This window comes from Talaromyces amestolkiae (genome assembly GCF_001896365.1).
Source record: "Talaromyces amestolkiae strain CIB chromosome Unknown scaffold7.1, whole genome shotgun sequence".
In the NCBI taxonomy this organism is placed as follows: domain Eukaryota; kingdom Fungi; phylum Ascomycota; class Eurotiomycetes; order Eurotiales; family Trichocomaceae; genus Talaromyces; species Talaromyces amestolkiae.
Window position 1 is genome coordinate 1,460,980 of NW_024468043.1, and position 18,060 is coordinate 1,479,039.

An 18,060-nucleotide genomic window follows, 5' to 3' on the forward strand; every position below is an offset into this window, starting at 1 on the left:
ACGAGCATCAAGCCCCCCACCATGTCCGATATACGACATCGAGTGCCGGCCGACCCATCCGGGTCGTCCGACGCGAGCGAAGAACCTCCATTAACCGAGAAGGACAAAAATGCTGGCCTGAAGCATGGAGTTGCCATGCAGATACTGCGATCTCTGCTGCTCGCAACGTGGTTCAACGGTTGCTGTGTTTGTATATTCATAACCCAGCTCATCGGAGCGCCGCTATACTTTGTCAATAAGGACTATTACTACGCTTATATGGCTATGACGAAGCAATGTTTTGGAATTCTCATCATCACCATCACCCAGTGGGGTGCCCCGACAGTAGTCCGTGTCAGCGGCGATGAGTCGGTCAAAGGGCAGATACAGCTTACTTCCAGCGGGTTGCTCAAGACGAACTTTCCGGACCGCCTTGTATTCGTTGCGAACCATCAAGTATATACAGACTGGCTGTATCTGTGGTGGGTGAGCTATACATCCCGTATGCACGGCCATATCTACATCATCTTGAAGGAATCGCTCAAGAAGATACCTGTCATCGGTCAAGGAATGATGTTCTATGGCTTCATCTTCATGGCTCGTAAGTGGGAATCGGATAAGCCTCGCTTGGAGCATCGTCTCCAGAAATTGAAGACGAGACACGCTGGCCCCATGTCTGGCTCACAGAGCTTGGATCCAATGTGGCTGTTGATATTCCCAGAGGGAACTAACCTTTCCATCAACACAAAGAACATCAGCAACAAGTACGGCGAAAAGATGGGCGTTGCTCCTCTCAAGCATATGATTCTTCCGCGGTCCACAGGACTACTATTCTGCTTGCAGCAATTACGAGGTACCGTAGATTTTGTGTATGACTGCACTGTAGGCTACGAGGGTCCACCGTTCGTACCCACCTTGTTTTATTGTTGTATTTACTGTCGTCAATACTGACAATCTCTGTAGGAAAGGCATATATCCTGACAAATATTTCACCTTGCGATCTACCTATGGTCAGGGTCGTCCCCCCAAATCCGTCAACATGTACTGGCGACGCTGGGCCATGGCAGACATTCCATTGGATGACCCGAAGGCGTTTGAGCAATGGCTCTTGGAGCGCTGGAGAGAGAAAGATGCTTTGCTTGATCAGTTCTTTGAGACTGGGCGGTTCCCGACTTCTTTAGACTCCTCCATCGAGACACAAAACATCCCCGCTAAACAGAAAGATGAGGCATCTCGTGGTTATGTTGAAACGGAAATAGAGCTGTCCCGCCGGATAGAAATTGCGCAGATCTTCACTGTTCTGCTATTAGTTGGATTCCTTTGCAGGATGTTTTGAGCTCATTGCAAACTATCCGGTGCATGCGAGATTCATGGCGTTTCTGGTCAATAGGCTCGAGGAATGGCTGAGATTTATTCGGCGATTAGGTACAGTGGTGCTCTCTACTTGACACCTTTCAGCTTTATGTATAAACAGTCAATAAAGTTCAAAGTATTGAATCAATAATATCCTGTCTTATTGTTCTCATCTATTGATGCTCAAGTGGGGCGGCACGTCGACCTATCATGCCTTTGATTGGCCACTACCAGAGGTTGCCAAGCTCGCGCCTCAGGCTCTCAGGCGTTCTATTATTTCGACCTTCCGCGACTGACAAGACGGGAGTAGCTGTCTTTCTACAGTTCTCCAGTCCACGCTGTGCGCATTCAAGGCACATGCACCAATCTGTCATTCGATGATTTGAAAATATCGGCATCTTTCTGATCATCATATCATACACTCAGATGGCTTTGTATCGTTAACAACGTTCACCATCTGCGAATTCGGACCTGCGGTCATCTCATCCCTCAGAACAAGCACTCATCATGTCGCAACTCGAAAACGGCCATACGAATGGCTTTGGAAACTCGGCCTTCAGTACCGAAACGGTACCTTCAGCCTCTCGGTTCTCTGACATCCCCTCAGCCATCGACATCCCTGCGTCGACATTCGACAGTGAGGTCGAAGTCAGTCTCGAAGAACTCCCCGATGACCCAACAGAGCTGTGCACACTGCTAGAGAACGAGAAGGCCGCAAAAAATTTTTGGGTGATCATTTCCTTGGCATATGCGAAACAAAACCAGCTTGACCATGCGATCGAAATTCTGCAAAAGGGTTTGGCGTCTGTCGCTCATGGAGCAACGAAAGAGAAGCTAGGGCTTTTGAACTGGCTGTGCTGGTTGTTGATGATTAAGAGTCGTCAAGCGCCCCGCGTTGCTCCAGATGGCGACAACTCAGATGTGAAGATCAAGGATTATTATCTGCAACAGGCGACGTCGACTCTCAACGAGGCATCTCGTCTCAATCCTGCCTACACGCCACTCTTCCTGGCGCGTGGTGTCCTGTCACTTCTTCGGGCATCCCTCTACCCTCCGCGACCTGTTAGAACCGGAATTCCTGATACATCCGATAGAGTCGAGAGCTTACGCCAGGCTTTGAAGTGTTTTGAGGAAGCATCGAAAGCTTCTGGTGGCAGAAATGTGATGGCTCATCTGGGTCTAGCTAGAGCGCAGTATTCTCTGGGAAACTATGCCGATGCGCTGATAGTCTACCAGACTGTCCTCACCAGAATGCCGGGTCTGACTGATCCTGATCCACGAATTGGTATCGGATGCTGTCTTTGGCAACTAGGCTTTAAAGAACGAGCAAAAGACGCATGGGAACGGGCACTGTCTTTGGTTTGTTCAAAGGGTGATCCCCTTAATGTCGAGCTTTACTAACAGTACATCTAATAGAACCCCAAATCAAAGGTTGCCACTATCCTAGTCGGAACGTACTACCTGTACAGCAGCTCCCAACGTCCCACAAGCGATCCACAGTTCGGAGAGTTATACAGAACCTCCATGACGCATACACAGAGCTCTCTCAAGCTCGACAAGGACTATCCAATGGCATGTGCCAGGTTTGCAGGATACAAATTGATCCGCAAAGACTACAAAGCGGTGGAAGTTTTGGCTCGCAAAGCTATTGAACAGACCGACGTCGTGTCTATCGCTAGTGAAGGCTGGTATCTCCTAGGCCGAAAGGCGCATTACGAGGGCGACACGGCGAAAGCTTCTGAGTATTTCAATCGGTCTGATCAAGCTCGTGGTGGTGGTGATAGTGGATATCTACCCGCCAAGTTTGGTGTCGTCCAGATGCAGGTCAAATCCAAGGACCTGGATGGAGCAAAGTTTCGACTGGAGAAGATTATACAGCAGACGAAGAACCCGGAATGTATGGCATTATTGGGCGCTCTGCTAGCAGAAGATGTCTTCTCTGCTCAGGCTAGCGGTAGCAAGGATGACAAAACTGCCGATACCACAAAAGCCATCTCTCTTCTCGAGAACGTCCGCAGTCTTTGGAAGGACCCGACGAAGAACATTCCAGCTGACGAATCTGTGCTGATTTATCTTTCCCGCTTATACGAGAGCACTTCGCCAGACAAGAGCATGCAGTGTCTCACCCAACTTGAAGAAATTCAGATGGATCAGATTCCTGACCAAGATAGGCCTGACGCGACGCTGCAGAATGGAGAACTCAAGGCTGCACTTCGGGAGTATTTGCCGCCGCAACTTTTGAACAACATTGGCTGTTTCCTCTACCAGTCAGGCAAAGTAGCGCAAGCAAGAGAGCTGTTCCAGGCTGCCTTGACGGCTTGTGACAAGTCCGAGGAGTTGGAGGGTGAAAAGGCCACCGACGCGCTTCTTACAACGGTCAGATACAACTTTGCTCGTTCCCTGGAAGCCCTCGATCTGCCAGACGAGGCCAAGAAAGTGTATGAGAGTCTTCTTCAGCGACATAGCGATTATACCGAAGCTAGTGCCAGAATGACCTATATTGCGCTTCGTCAGAGTCCGACAGATGAAGGACCTAAGGAGATGGCCAAATTGTACGAAAGCGACTCAACGAATCTTGAGGTTCGCGCGCTGTTTGGCTGGTACCTCAGCAAGTCCAAGAAGCGAGTTGCCAATCTGGCAGAGGACCACGAACAACGGCACTACAAGCATACATTGCAGCATTTTGACAAGCATGATAGATACGCTTTGACTGGGATGGGCAATGTGCACCTTTTGACAGCTCGTGACATGCGACGTGAGACCGACGCCGACAAGGAAAAGAGACGGAAGATGTACGAGCGCGCTGTAGAGTTCTTTGACAAAGCTCTGCAATTAGATCCTCAGAATGCTTACGCAGCCCAAGGAATTGCAATTGCTCTTGTGGACGATCGTAAAGACTTTACGGGCGCTGTTCAGATTTTCTCAAAGATCCGTGACACCATCAAAGACGCTAGTGTGTATCTAAACTTGGGTCATGCCTATGCGGAATTGAAACAGTTTTCGCGATCAATTGAGTGCTATGAAATGGCGTTATCGAAAGATCGAGCTCGCGATGCGCAAATCTTAGCATGCCTTGGACGAGTTTGGTGGTTGAGAGGGAAACATGAAAAGAATCTGACAGCCATGAAGACTGCTTTGGATTATGCGAATCGTGCGTTGGAAGTTGCGCCGGAACAGGCACATCTTGAGTTCAACGTCGCGTTTGTCCAGAATCAGATTGCACTTCTCGTGAATAGCCTACCAGAAGCCCAAAGGACGGTACAAGATCTGCAGGAAGCGGCCGAAGGTCTTGAGAAGGCAATTGAAACGTTCACACGCATTGCTCAGGTCAAGGCACCGCCATATCCTCGCGAGTCTTTGGAGCAGCGAGCGAACATGGGCCGGAATACGATCAGCAAGCAGCTCGAGCGATCCATCCAGAACCAAAAGGAGTATGAGGAGAAGAACGCTCTCAAATTGCAACAAGCCCGCGCTGCTCGTGACGCCGAATTGAAACGTCGTGAAGAAGAAGTCCAAAAGGCGAGGGAACTTGAATTGGAGAAGAAACGCCAACTAGCAGAACAGCGGCAACGTATCATTGAAGAAACGCAGCGACTAGCAGCAAAGAGAGCGGAGGAACAGAGAGCTCGCGAGGCAGTTGAGTTTAGTACAGATAGTGAAACGGGTGAGCGACAGAAACGCAAGAAGAAAGCTCCGTCCGGCAGCAGAAGAAGGAAGCGCCGCGATGAGGACGATGGCGTCGTTTCTGATGGTCGAAGTATCAGTGTAGCTCGCTCCGATGATGACGGGACAACGCCAGCACCCAAAAGACGAAGACGATTGGAACGTCGAGGAGGCGCTAAGGAGAAACCCGGCAAATACAAGAGTAGCGAGTTGGTGGTTGACTCGGATGACGAATTGGACGAAGATGCTGCTCCTCCTGCAGCTGCCGATGAAGATTTGTTCGGCGATGACGATAATGAAGTTGCCGAAGAGGAAGCAACTCCAGCCGCCGGGGGGAGAGGCGGACGTGCTCGACGCGGCAAGCGGGTTCTCGACGACAGCGATGAAGATGACGAGCCTGCTGCTGTTTCCAGAGAGGTGGAAGATGAGGAGATGCAGGATGCCGACGACGAATAGAATCCTGTCTCAGTGCATCAATCTTCTTTCGTTTCCTTCCCAATTGTTTTACTATGCTTTTGCTCATTTGGGGGTTTGCTATCATCATTGGAAATATCAAAGAGTCTGTACAAAACAATTTGCAAGCCTAGCGTTGGGGTCTTTTTTTCAATTTATCATCTATTAGTATAAAAATCAATATGATGCTGATTACTGTTCAACTGTCTATTACTAGGTACTGAATGTATCAAACGGATATATTTAATGATGCTCCACAAGTGTCCCCTCCTGCGCCAACTCCAACAATTTCCATTGACACTCAATTCCCCTCTCGGCAAAACGTCCGGTGATTTTCTGCGCAATCTCCTCAAAATTGTCCGTCGCAAGCGCCAGAATCGTAGGCCCCGCGCCCGAAAGACAAATACCCAATAAACCGGGCTGTGTGGCCGGGGTCATGGACTGCAGAATCTCCATCAATCCGGGGATCAGAGTCTGGCGGTAGGGTTGATGCACTCTATCCTGCATAGCGAGATAAATCATATCCGCGTCTGGGGGAGAAGCACCCAGCGCAATGGGCAGAAGCGCAACACGCTGCAGGTTGAAAACCACATCGGCGCGCGAATATTGTTTTGGCAACACATCACGCGCATTGGCTGTGGGCACGACGAAGTCTGGGATTATAGCGAGCGCTTTGATTTCCTTTGCCCAGGGGAATTTTGTGCAGTGACCGATTCCAACGGGTGGTTTGGGCGGTTGTTTGCCCGTGTCGATGCCGCCGGCGGGTTCGGGGAGAACTTCACTCAAGGGGATTTCGATGCGCGCGACGTCTTCGGGTTTGAGGTCGCTGAGGTATGTGCCTACGAAGCCACCAAAGAGAGATGCGGCGACGTTATCCGGATGTCGTTCTATCTTTATTAGACGTGCGCTCTTGTCTGTAGATTTAGGGACTTACCGATCATTAAACAGTAATCGAGAAGACGGGCTTTGGTCAAGCCCAGCTTTCCCAATTCATTACCCAAGACTACACCAGCTACCACCGCGGTTCCAGACGTTCCCAAACCCCTACCTAATGGGATCGGATTCTTGATGTGTACATGTGTATTGGCCGGGAATGCGCGCTGGTCGTGACATCTCAGCACATACAGAGCCACGCGGGTGATCAGATTGACTTCGGGGTCCAGGCTGATCTGCTCTTTGCTGCCGCTCAGATTCTCATATGTGATTGCGCAGTTGAGGGGGTATTTGTTGTGCTCGAGCGAGGAAGGCGTCGAGTCGATTGTGACGTGCACTTCGAGGTATAGGGTTAGTGCAAGCCCAATGACGTCGAAGCCGGGGCCGATGTTGGCGGACGAGCAGGGGATGCGGATGCTGAAGGAGGAGGACATTGTATCGATCGCGTCTAACGCTTGTAAGTCTGTGTATGAGGGTATGGGTGTGGATGGACAGCTGAGGTGACTGGCAGTTGTGAGTCAGATAATCTTTGAATGGAGGGGCTGATATTTTTTGTCGGAGACACGTACGACACCAATTGACTCGGCACAGCAATTTCCTCTCAATCACGTGGAAGAATTGCTTGCTCCTCAATCCTTCTTTCCTTTTCTTTTTTCCTTTCTTCTTACGCCAACGTTCAATTGTAGAATGTTGGTGTTCTTTTATTTTTTCGATATGGTGTATCAGCGACGATGTTTGTGCTAGCGCGGGATGCTTGTCCAATGGGTTTGCAGCAAACGCCGACTTCGGCCTGAGCCGACCTCCATCCCCAATCCACGCTCAACTCCGATTTGGTGCTCAGCGTTTTGAGACTCTAGTACATAGTATATGTCACTGTGAACCTTTGGTATGGGGTAGATGACCTTGAATTGAACACTGTTTATTGTTTACAGTGGTACTAGCTTGTGCTTACTGCTGCCATACGTACTAACGTACTAACGTACTTGATGTCCAGACCATGCGGGGATCTGAGAGTCACCGGAAAAGAATTTAGGGCTTTTTCTTTCGTGGCGCCCCCCATGAGACATTTTAATCTCGGTGGCCACCATTGATGCCGTGACAGTGACATGCAAAAAGCTGTGTCCATATTGGCGAGTCAGTTTTTCACATGGTGTTTTTAGTGGAATCACTTGCGGCTTGCTTTCTTCAGTTGCTGTCATTGATCAGCAGCACGACGTACATGGCTTGTAAGCCGTGGCATATTACCCAGGTGATCCCTGCATAATGCTAATTCAGCCTTCCGAGACTAAACACACTGACATTCTGACACTCTGATACAGAAGGAAGAATGCAATATGGGAAACTGAGTAGTAGTACGTAAGTATGGAGTCACATTGGCCCATATTGGGTAGCAGGGAAGAAATTTTCTCCTCAGGCACATAGTCTAGGCAATGCGACACAAGACTTCTTTCCCTTTTTGCGACAAAGTGGCCAGAAAAACCGGCCATTGGAGATGAAAAATTGAAACGGTGGCATACCCAGGTTTAGCCGAAGTGAGTAATTGAGCGATTTGTTTGGCTGTAAAGTTCGTCCAGTCCACGGGATGCTCTGCATAGTAATTTAGTAGTCAACGCATCGGCTTTCCGAAAGCATTTTCTGAAGGCGCTAAGGCATCGGCTAGTCTAGACTTGGCGTGAAAACCTTCGGCCTGAGGATGTACAAGAACACCGTCATTGCCACAAATCTTTTCATCTCCTTTTCCTCTCTTTCTTCCCATCACCACCTATCGCACCTTCACGGTGTTTATTATCTTTCTGTGCCGATTATTGTCTATTGAAAGTCTTTATTGTGCGAACACTCCTGAGTGTATCTTGATACCACCTTTTTCCTTCGTCTTTCCCGAAAGACCATTCGGTGGTGGTTCCGGACTCGGCTCATCCAATCCCAACGCAGATATTTCGCACGTCTGACCTCGACCCCTCTATATCGCCAATCCATCTGATCCCAGCTTCGTCCGACGAGAAGCAAAATCAAGACAAACAATTCAGGTTCCAGGAGGCCTACCGTCAATTAAGTTGAGGATCTCCTAATCCTCACGCAGAACTCTTCCCCAACCATCAACTCCTCTGGAGCACCCTGGAGCGTCAACGCTCATATAACAACCAAACAGTCAAGTTGGCGGGACTTCACTCTATTCAGGTTTCCTTCATTCACCCTCTTCTGGGCCCAAAGTTCAGGGTCTTCTGCGGGGGCGACACTCGGCCTCCTTAACTTGACTCCCGTGCTAGTCAACATTTTGGTAATCTCGCTTTCACTCAAGTCCGTCTTGCCAGACCCCTGCAAAGGGTCTGGCTGAGCTTTACCGAGATATACTCGATATATTATAGCTATTTGATTCTCGCTCGTTACTGTGCGAGACACTACGCAACCGTCATCTACGCACAACGCCGCTAGGCACTTTTCTGAATGGGTTAATTTTTGAAAATCCTCCACTGAGCCAGATCCTGGGCCATGTTGGGAACTCCTCGCTCCGAAACGTCTCTGACAGGGTTCGACACCGCCGAGCCTCGCCTTATCGAGGAAAATCAATTCGACGAACAATTTAGACAACAATACAACATCGACATCATGTCGGGGATCCCGACCGCTGCTCAGCAGGCCGAACTGGGCCGTCGCTCTCCTCTCCTGCAAGTACCGGACAATTATGTGGCCAACGGTCCAATTTCTCGTGACTTTGAACAAGCCATCGTCGACGACGATCGTGACATCGACTCCTTTGCGAGACGTCTATCAGTGGATCCAAACCCACGCCATCATCGTACTCGAAGCCGTTGCCAACAAGATATGGGCCCTCGATCTCGGAACTCGTCCCCGTCATCGGACAGCTCTTCCTCTCCGCCCAACTCTGTGGACGCTTTTGCCGATCCTCGACGCCGTGAGCGTGCCAATACGATTGGAAGTCATGTTGAGACCGATCTTGATACCATCCTCCAGCGCACTGTTTCGAATGGTACCATACCCCGCCGCCCGACCTTTAGCCAAGCCAGTGTCATTCGACCTGATCAGGGAGGAGAGATTGCCGTCGACGACGCCAAGAGCGAATGCGGATGCTCTTTCAAGGAACCGGGTCGTATCCCCGTCATCGATTATGAGGAGCTGGAAGAGTTTGTTGCATTGAACAAGAGGGACAAGTACGCTGCTCTCAGCCGCAAACATAGCCTGAGCTCTCAAGGCCCTACTCCTCGCATTTTCCACGATCTCCGTCAACAGGTACAACACGGCGATGTGATTCTTGAAATGCCCGAGGTTGTTGTTGCGTCCGAAAGTCCGGAACGGGACTTCGAGGACGATCTAAAAGCAGAATTGACGACTGAGCCATCTGGAGATACCATAAACGAGAAAGAGGCCATCGACAATTTCCAGCCCATGACCGTACAGAACCGATTCACCTTCTTTTCTTCGGAAAGCCAAAGCACGATCCATGCGGCATACCTAGGTGATCTCATCCTTCCGGGTGACAGCTTCCGTGACCTATTCCAGCTTGGCCCTGAGGGTGGTGTGTGGTGGTTGGATGTCGTTGATCCTACCGAAGCCGAACTCGGCGCTATTTCACGAGCATTCTCTATTCACCCTTTGACCGCGGAAGATATCATGACTCAAGAAGCTCGAGAGAAAGTTGAGTTGTTCAAACAATACTATTTTGTTTGTTTCCGGACTTTCTACCATGCTGACAAGGACCATGATCGTTACTTGGACCCGGTCAATGTGTATATGGTTGTCTATCGTGATGGCGTTCTCTCGTTTTCCTTTTCCGAAAACCGCCATGCAGCCAACGTTCGCAAGCGTATCGGCAAGCTTCGTGACTACGTGTCATTGAGTAGCGACTGGATTTGTTACGCCATGATGTAAGTCTATCCGTCCAATCAAGTACGACTTTGATGCTAATGAAAACAGTGACGATATTGTCGACAGTTTTGGTCCAATCATGCGCGATGTTGAGATCGAGTCTGAAGCGATTGAAGATCATGTGTTTGTTGCTCGCGTGGAAGACTTTGGTACTTTCCTGCCACGCATTGGTGATCTTCGCAAGAAAGTCATGACCCTCATGCGACTCCTCGGCGGCAAGGCCGACGTTATTCGGGGCTTCTCCAAGCGTTGTAATGAGCAATATTCCGTTACTCCGCGTGGCGACATCGGACTCTATCTTGGTGATATTCAAGATCACATCGTCACCATGGTGTCTAATTTGACTCACTTTGAAAAGATGCTCAGCCGCTCTCATAGCAACTATCTAGCACAGCTGAACGTGAGTAACATCATGCTGGGAAACCACGTTAACAACATCCTCAGCAAGGTGACCTTGATCGCCAGTCTGCTCGTCCCAATGAACCTAATCTGTGGTCTCTGGGGCATGAACGTTCCGGTACCTGGAAGGGAAAGCGAAGGCCTTGGATGGTTTTTTGGCATTGTTGGATTTATTGGATTTATGCTTGCTTCGACTATGGTGGTTGCACGATACTACAAACTTGTTTGAGTGCTTATGCTTCTTGTCTGATTTGCATTTTGAATTTTTGCTTCTTGTGAGTAGTTAAATATGGATATACTATATACGCGAATATACATATACTGTTTACAGCTTTTGACAATCCACAATGGCACAATTAGATGATGAATAGAGAGTATACGTACTGGTTGACCATTGGTGTGGCGCAGTCAGCGGTTCCTGTCTGAGACGGAGTTCGTCCCACCCCGAGACTCAGATGTGCCGGACCAACCAATAATTTCAAACCGCCAACAACCTCTGAACTACATCCCTGATTTCCAACGAACAGGGAGGAATGACCTTGATCTCATAAACATCATGCCTTGAACGACGACTGATTACCATTTCAATCGCAATCGCCTCTATGAAAACACCCCGCCTTCGAGTTGAGGGATAAGGATCAGGATCCTCCATCGCAACGAGCGCACCCCGAGAAAACGATGCAGTTCCCCAAGCTCACCCCGTTGCAGTCGCGTTTCGCTGCCACTTTCGCCGCTACTATCTTCGTATTCGCTTTGTTTTATATTCTCTCAACGAACTCTGGAAGTTTCGCTTATGCGCTTGAAGAAGTCGATCACTTGACGACGTTGCGGGATAATGGTGCTGGCGAGGGTTCAGCAATAATTTTTGAAGACGATGAAGATCAAAGAGACAGCGATGACGACCAGGTCATCAGACGTGCTATAACAGACCCTATGGCGGTCAGTAATAATGAGTTCAAGTTGCTCAATATCGAGCTGGGTCAGACACAATACTGGGTTTTCACCAAGGAGTCTGTGCTGGGAACACCATCGGCCACGCCAGAAGGTCTCCCGGCCAATATGACGTCGGACAATACGACAGATTCAAGTACTGTTGACGAGAAACGACGCGAATTGAAGAAACGATCAAATACTGTATACATTTCGCTGAATACGTGTCTGAAACCGAGTCTGAATACGAGCAACCCACAAGCGACATCGAGCACTCAACTGCCTCCATTGACAGTTTATATATCGACATCTTCAAGTAATAAGAACCCTGGGCCTGCTGGTGACCCTTCCCTGCAGACTAATTATACGGCTGATCAGGGATATATGGGCACGGCGATTGAGGCCGATGATGACATCTACATTGGTGTCTCGGCACCCAACTCGACTCTGTGGACGGGGATTTACAACTACGAAGTGGCAGCTTCGATAGATGCATATTTCCACTCGGTCGACAACGATACGAATCTATACTTCATCGACTCCGATATAAATTCGGCTCTTCTGATAACAAATAACTTGACGCAATCTTTACCCGGATCCACAAACTATCAACAGTGGATGAATATTACACCACCATACACTATCTTTGCGAATAATATCAACGACAGTTCAATTTCCGGGTTGGAAAAGTCGTATTGTGCTTTGAATCAGTTGGCGCAATTGCGGCAGGGGAATCAGGCTATCAACACGTCCATGACGAGTCGGGGATTGGGTAATAAGCCCAAGGAGCAGTTTTACGTTACGTATTTGAACAGTAGTTCTACTTACTACGGCATTCTCGGTATGACCGGTAACTCGACTGCTTCTGGAAATGGAGTGATTGGTGGTGGTGGGAAAGTTTGGAGGGCGATGAACTTTACGACCAAGACCGGTAAGCATTCATTCTGCTCCTCTTTGTGATTCAATTGCTGACTGCTTGGAATAAGATGACAACTGCGCTCTTCTGTACAACCTCGACTTTTGCTCCGAAGTTGCTTACGCAGTGCCATCCAACCCCAATCTCACCAGCACGCAACTCGCGCAAATCTACGATCAAGCCGCACAATCATACTACAAAAACTTTGACTACTCCTTGTCTCTTATCCAATGCAACACCTCCTCGACATCAATGTACTCTCTCGCCGTGGGCTGTGACGACTGCACCTCGGCCTACAAACAATGGTTATGCGCCGTCACAATCCCACGATGCTACGACTGGTCGGCGACTTACTCCTATCTCCAACCACGAAACGCGGGCCAGGCGTTTTTGAACGGCACATCATTACCATCCGATAGTCCATTGGTTACATCGCCCGTAACGAATGCCTCACGCAACTCGTTGATTGACACGGAAATTCGCCCCGGTCCGTACAAGGAAATCCTACCATGCACCGATCTGTGCAACGACTTGGTGCGCACATGTCCCGCGGCATTGGGATTCAAATGTCCGACTGGGAGGTATCTGAATGATTCATATGGCTATAGAGCTTCGGACGGTGATATCACATGTAGTTATTTGGGCGCGGCGTATTATTTGAATGGCGCTTTTGGATTTTCTGCGCCTGGTGCTGGGTTGGGATTGGTTCTTGCTGGATTGTGGATGGTGTTTTGGATTCTGTAGTTGAGTACGATTAGAATCGCATATTGTACATTTCGTTTCTTCAATCCTTCGGACTTGGAAGTAAACAGTAATTTGTTTTGCCTAGGCTTTCCTCGTAGCACAAATAGAGCATATGAAACATGCCTAGGCACATCCCCAAGCCACGTTTCGCTCCAGTCCTAAGAGGTTTCATATCGACATCCAAGGTAAGCCACATCATATCGACGAGGCTGAGCTGGTGGTTGCGTATTCTTTGAAGCGACGAGTCAGATGAAACACCTGAACGTTCAAACAGCATGTCTAATCTTGGCCGAGGCTTTTTCGCATCACCTTTTCACTTCCAAAACTTGTTGATTTCAAAGACTCCGGAGTATATCCGACGAGAGAAGTCCAGAACCTTCAAAGTTTTAGACTTTGAGCGGACTGTTTCAGGAAGTTTGCGAACCCTAAATGGACAGTAGTACATGATCAACATACGTATTCTACACACATAAGTCGTTGCACACCAAATCCCGCCCACTAAATTGGCTCTTTTGTCGACAGTTTGTCTAGACCTGATCGGCATCAATTCTGTCGACAGTGTCAAGCGCTCATGCCCCCTTACCAGGTTCCTGTGCCGTTTCTCATTTTCTAGTCCACAGACCCTGTATCGGCGTCAAATCAGAGCGTGGAACAATTACGACAAACTCCCGGAGTGTGTTTTAACCACGTACATATCTTGTAGTACACAACAGTATCGAGTATAGTTCACGCTCAGATGGTTCAGTAGATGTAATTTCAGGAAAAGAGTTCCAAATGAACCGACCCAATCTATCGGTGACGGAATGGGCCGATGGGAACTATGAAGGGGAGGGGAAGTGTTTCATGTGTGAACCATGCGATGCTTTCACTTTTTCATCTTCTTCATTTTTGGACTTTTATGCCAATAAACAAGACTTCGTATGTTAGCAAGTGCGTTGGACACTCATGACGGGTCGGGCAGTTAGTCAGTCAATCCCAAAATTGAAGAAATCGAGTCGACACGGCAAGACCATCCAACCAGCGCAGTCACTCACGTTCGAAATGCGAATGAACACAGCTCTTCACCTCTACTCCATCCAGGCTGACTTCAACCATAGTATGATAGACATCGCGACGCTCCGGGGACCATTCCCACCATCCCGTCTACCCCAACTCTATCCATGCTAACCCAGCTAAGGTCCAAAATATGCAGTCTGTGTCACAATTTGATTGCATTCGACTCCCAAGAGCTGGCTATGTACAATCCTGCGACTAGAACTAGGCACTTAACTCATCTTCTTAAGGCTTGATCGAGGGATGATCGACATGAGGACTCCGCAGTGATGGGCGGGACGGGTCCGACTTGAAGGCTCGTACGGAGTAGTTGTTGAGAATCTGCCGTGTTTGGAGTATGGTGGTTGAAGCTAGCTAGATAAATATGTGTTAGAGGCTTAGAGTGAGTGTCTAACTAGCCAAATTGACAGAATTTCTTATCCTAGTTGCGAGAGGCAGCGATTACTATGTAGGGCTAAAGACACGGGCTGGCTACCTGCCTTAATAGGCAATTTCGGCCCTGCCGCTTTCTTGCGTTTTTCGTCATTTCCTGACACTGGTCAAAGTGATGAGCGCATTATCATTTCCTTCTCGTCTAATCTCGTACAGTCTTGATGAAATACAAGAAATAAGCGAGTATGGCGACCGCATTGAACGAGCATTGACCATGAAATACATCCCACTCTACCATTGACTCCTTTGCTCAGCAACACGTGGGACAGCACATTAGGTAATTGACGATGATGACTTGGGGTCCGTTCATCATTTGTATGTCTACAAGGTCATCATGACAGTTCCAATCATACTACGGAGCCGGAGTACACGGCCAACATTGCGCATCTATGTCGATCTCGAAATACCCAACCAACCAACCAACCGAACAGAGGGTCGCACTGTCATCAAGTACTTATTCACAGTCAGGTCAGATTATACATGTCATATCACGGGATCGGGCGATGCTGCGGTTGAATGGGATCTACCAACGCCAATGTATGTATCTACATGTATCTATATATACAAACCAAACCCCGACAGGGTATCGCCGAGGGCCGATACAACGCGATTAGCTTATCTCATATTCACCACCACACTTAGTACTACCAACAAATGTCTTTTTTAAATGTGCGGAAATGACTCAGTCAGCTAGCCATTATTCTAGCTGTCATTTTCTCATTACTTCATCAGAATTGATCCGGTGAATTGGTCGGCTCTGTACGTCCTCGGGCCACGGAGTACGGAGTACATATGTACATGATGTGTAGAACAGTAGACACGTTTGTCAATCCATCCACGTAACCACAGATCCGTTACGGTTGAATGTGGTTCTCGTATTATTGAAAAAGGGAGAGAGATCTCGGTCGTCAGCCGAGGTGTTGTGCAACGTTGTGCGATGCTCCGTGACCTTTTGGGATTGTGGCTCTTACTACATATGTCCTTACTATGTATGTCATGTTTTTTTCGTGTATTTGCTCATGCATAGGGCGAGGTAATTGAAAAATACGAAAAAGATGTTATATGAATCAATATAAGAACTAAACTGCGCGCTGGGTGCGCCAAAGGGCTCCTACGCCACATAACATAGATTGACCGCCACTTTAGGGCAAGATCGAGTCCGTTCACCCACTCTGATATTGATGTATTGTGCATTCAGGGATCCGAGGATGAGCATGCCATCCACTGCACTGGTACGTCCATAATCTGACCGACGCGTTGGATGAATCCTTCGGCGTTGTAACCTGCATTATATTTCATGGGACTAATGTTCAATGCTTGCTCAACTCCATACTACCTTATGCTATGTCCGTGCTATGCTGTATGAAATACGAGAATAATAAATTAAGATATATTGGTCTCATATTAATTGTGGAGGACCTTTTGTTGATTAATTAACGGCGCGAATGTTCAATGTTGTGCGTTTGTCAGTGCTAGATATCCACAGCCCTCCGCCTGGCTCGATCAATGTCCAGGCTCCGTAATTATTTTGTGTATTAACTTGACACAGGTACGAAGGGCATACGTGCTGAGGCGATATTTCGACCTCGTTATGAAAATCAGAATCGATCAACAGGCACGATCGACATATTCGATTATTGTATACGACCCTGCGAACGAGTTGGAATGAACTCGGTGTGATCGTCGATGAACGGCACGGGCACGGAACGCTCAAGACGGTAGTTAGTAGTTACTTGTTAGTCTGAGCTGCTGGGCTTAGGGCTTTGAGAGATCAAATTGACTACTCCATCATTGGTGTTCAGTATCCACAACTTCACAGATATGCTGACCTACTATGTACACCGTTGCACCTAGGCTCCACTGAGCAAATCAACGTAATCAACTACGCAGATGGTGGCTCTGATTCAGCGAAGAGGATCCAGTCCAGCTCAGTGTGTATCCCGAACCCCAAGACGGCGATAGCACTACCGATCCTCCAACGGCCGTCATCCACAGTGGATATTCTTACTAAGTCACTAGATTGTTGTATCGTAATGAATACGAGAAGGATTTACGGAGTAGACATGAATGTGATTGTATTCAACAAACGAATATCTCACGGAATCGAGACTGGTCTTGTGAAAATAGTAGAATACGTTAAGATGTCCAAGCCCCCGAGATACCGAGGCCACACGCGAGTCGTACGTTATTAAGATGTATATTCAATAGCAAGCCACTTCGGTGATTTGCTTAGCACTTAACTAGTTACTAGTTATGCTAAACTATGACATTCGTCCTCTCAGTACTGGCTCAAACAGACCCAACAACCACACTTTGTGCCTTACTCGATAAAGTAATATATACAAGCTTCTCCGCATCACAACGGCTGGCCGCTGTCTAGCGTAGGGTAGTCGAACGTGGTTGTGAGATCGTGGGATGTATCCTTGTTGGAGATGCTAATTGGGATAGGGAAATATTTGCTTGCCTACAGACTATGTATTATGTGGAAATATAAATTGATAGGCAAAGCCAAAGACTCACCGAATTCAAAGCAATCCTCGCAAGCTATTCCCAGGGTCGGGTGGACATTGCCCAAAACGGAATTAGGGTTCAGTCTGAAAACATCCAAAAGAAAGCAGCCGTCGGGGCATTTGTTGGCAGCAACTTCTACTCACTTTGACTTTGAGAAATGCAATTGCCTTCCACTTCCGTATAGGTTGCTCCGCTCTGTATGTCTAAGAATCCATGACGATATTAATATCCATATATTATGTTAGTATAAGGCAACAACCAACGGTATCCCTGTAGTTGTCTCCATAAATCGCACTTTCTTCCAATCACAGCTAAATGGAGTAAATTGCGTCAAAGGCGTGTGAAAAACAAAACAAATAAATTAGACTAGGCCAGAATCTCTTCTAGCGTGGAATTGCTTTACATAGTATTGGTCAATGCAGTGATGAGCGATTTCTGGGATGGTGGATACTGGATATTCCCATGTCGAGTTTTTCTTTTTTGTTTTGATTCCTTTTTGCGAGATCTATCAAAGAGTAAGATTCGGACTGAAACAGATGAAACAATGCCCTTCTTTGAACCTTCTTCGCAATGAAACGAGTGATTCAGGTCTCTTTGACGAGCTCTTTTCAAAGCCTCGAGTCGTTGAGTGAAGCGAGTTTCATGATCCATCTCACATCTTTGAGGGCAACCAGGCCGTCCCCGCTTTGTTCCGAAATGTTTAGTGCGTAATAAACTCTTACGCAGCAGTACTCTAATTTACTGAAAATATGGTGATTTGATTGGATCAGTGCTAAACGAATGCCCGTACAAGCCGTACATGGTGTTTC

The 18,060-nt window shown here is 48.0% G+C and overlaps 4 protein-coding genes across 4 annotated transcripts; 3 read left to right on the forward strand and 1 right to left on the reverse strand.

Annotated features, from left to right (window-relative positions):
* Positions 1 to 21: 21 nt before the first annotated feature.
* Positions 22 to 1,315, forward strand: BHQ10_004522 (uncharacterized protein; the record flags this gene model as incomplete). The annotated part of the gene is made up of 2 exons (XM_040876897.1): positions 22 to 881; positions 943 to 1,315. 2 exons carry the CDS (start codon positions 22 to 24, stop codon positions 1,313 to 1,315), a joined length of 1,233 nt encoding a protein of 410 aa, XP_040733026.1.
* Positions 1,316 to 1,839: 524 nt separating this feature from the next.
* BHQ10_004523 (uncharacterized protein) lies at positions 1,840 to 5,451 on the forward strand (the record flags this gene model as incomplete). The annotated part of the gene is made up of 2 exons (XM_040876898.1): positions 1,840 to 2,691; positions 2,749 to 5,451. 2 exons carry the CDS (start codon positions 1,840 to 1,842, stop codon positions 5,449 to 5,451), a joined length of 3,555 nt encoding a protein of 1,184 aa, XP_040733027.1.
* Positions 5,452 to 5,691: 240 nt separating this feature from the next.
* Positions 5,692 to 6,815, reverse strand: BHQ10_004524 (uncharacterized protein; the record flags this gene model as incomplete). Its single annotated transcript, XM_040876899.1, has 2 exons — positions 5,692 to 6,335; positions 6,383 to 6,815. 2 exons carry the CDS (start codon positions 6,813 to 6,815, stop codon positions 5,692 to 5,694), a joined length of 1,077 nt encoding a protein of 358 aa, XP_040733028.1.
* Positions 6,816 to 8,871: 2,056 nt separating this feature from the next.
* On the forward strand, positions 8,872 to 13,255 carry BHQ10_004525 (uncharacterized protein; the record flags this gene model as incomplete). Its single annotated transcript, XM_040876900.1, has 4 exons — positions 8,872 to 10,265; positions 10,315 to 10,783; positions 11,308 to 12,526; positions 12,582 to 13,255. 4 exons carry the CDS (start codon positions 8,872 to 8,874, stop codon positions 13,253 to 13,255), a joined length of 3,756 nt encoding a protein of 1,251 aa, XP_040733029.1.
* Between the last annotated feature and the right edge of the window lie 4,805 nt (positions 13,256 to 18,060).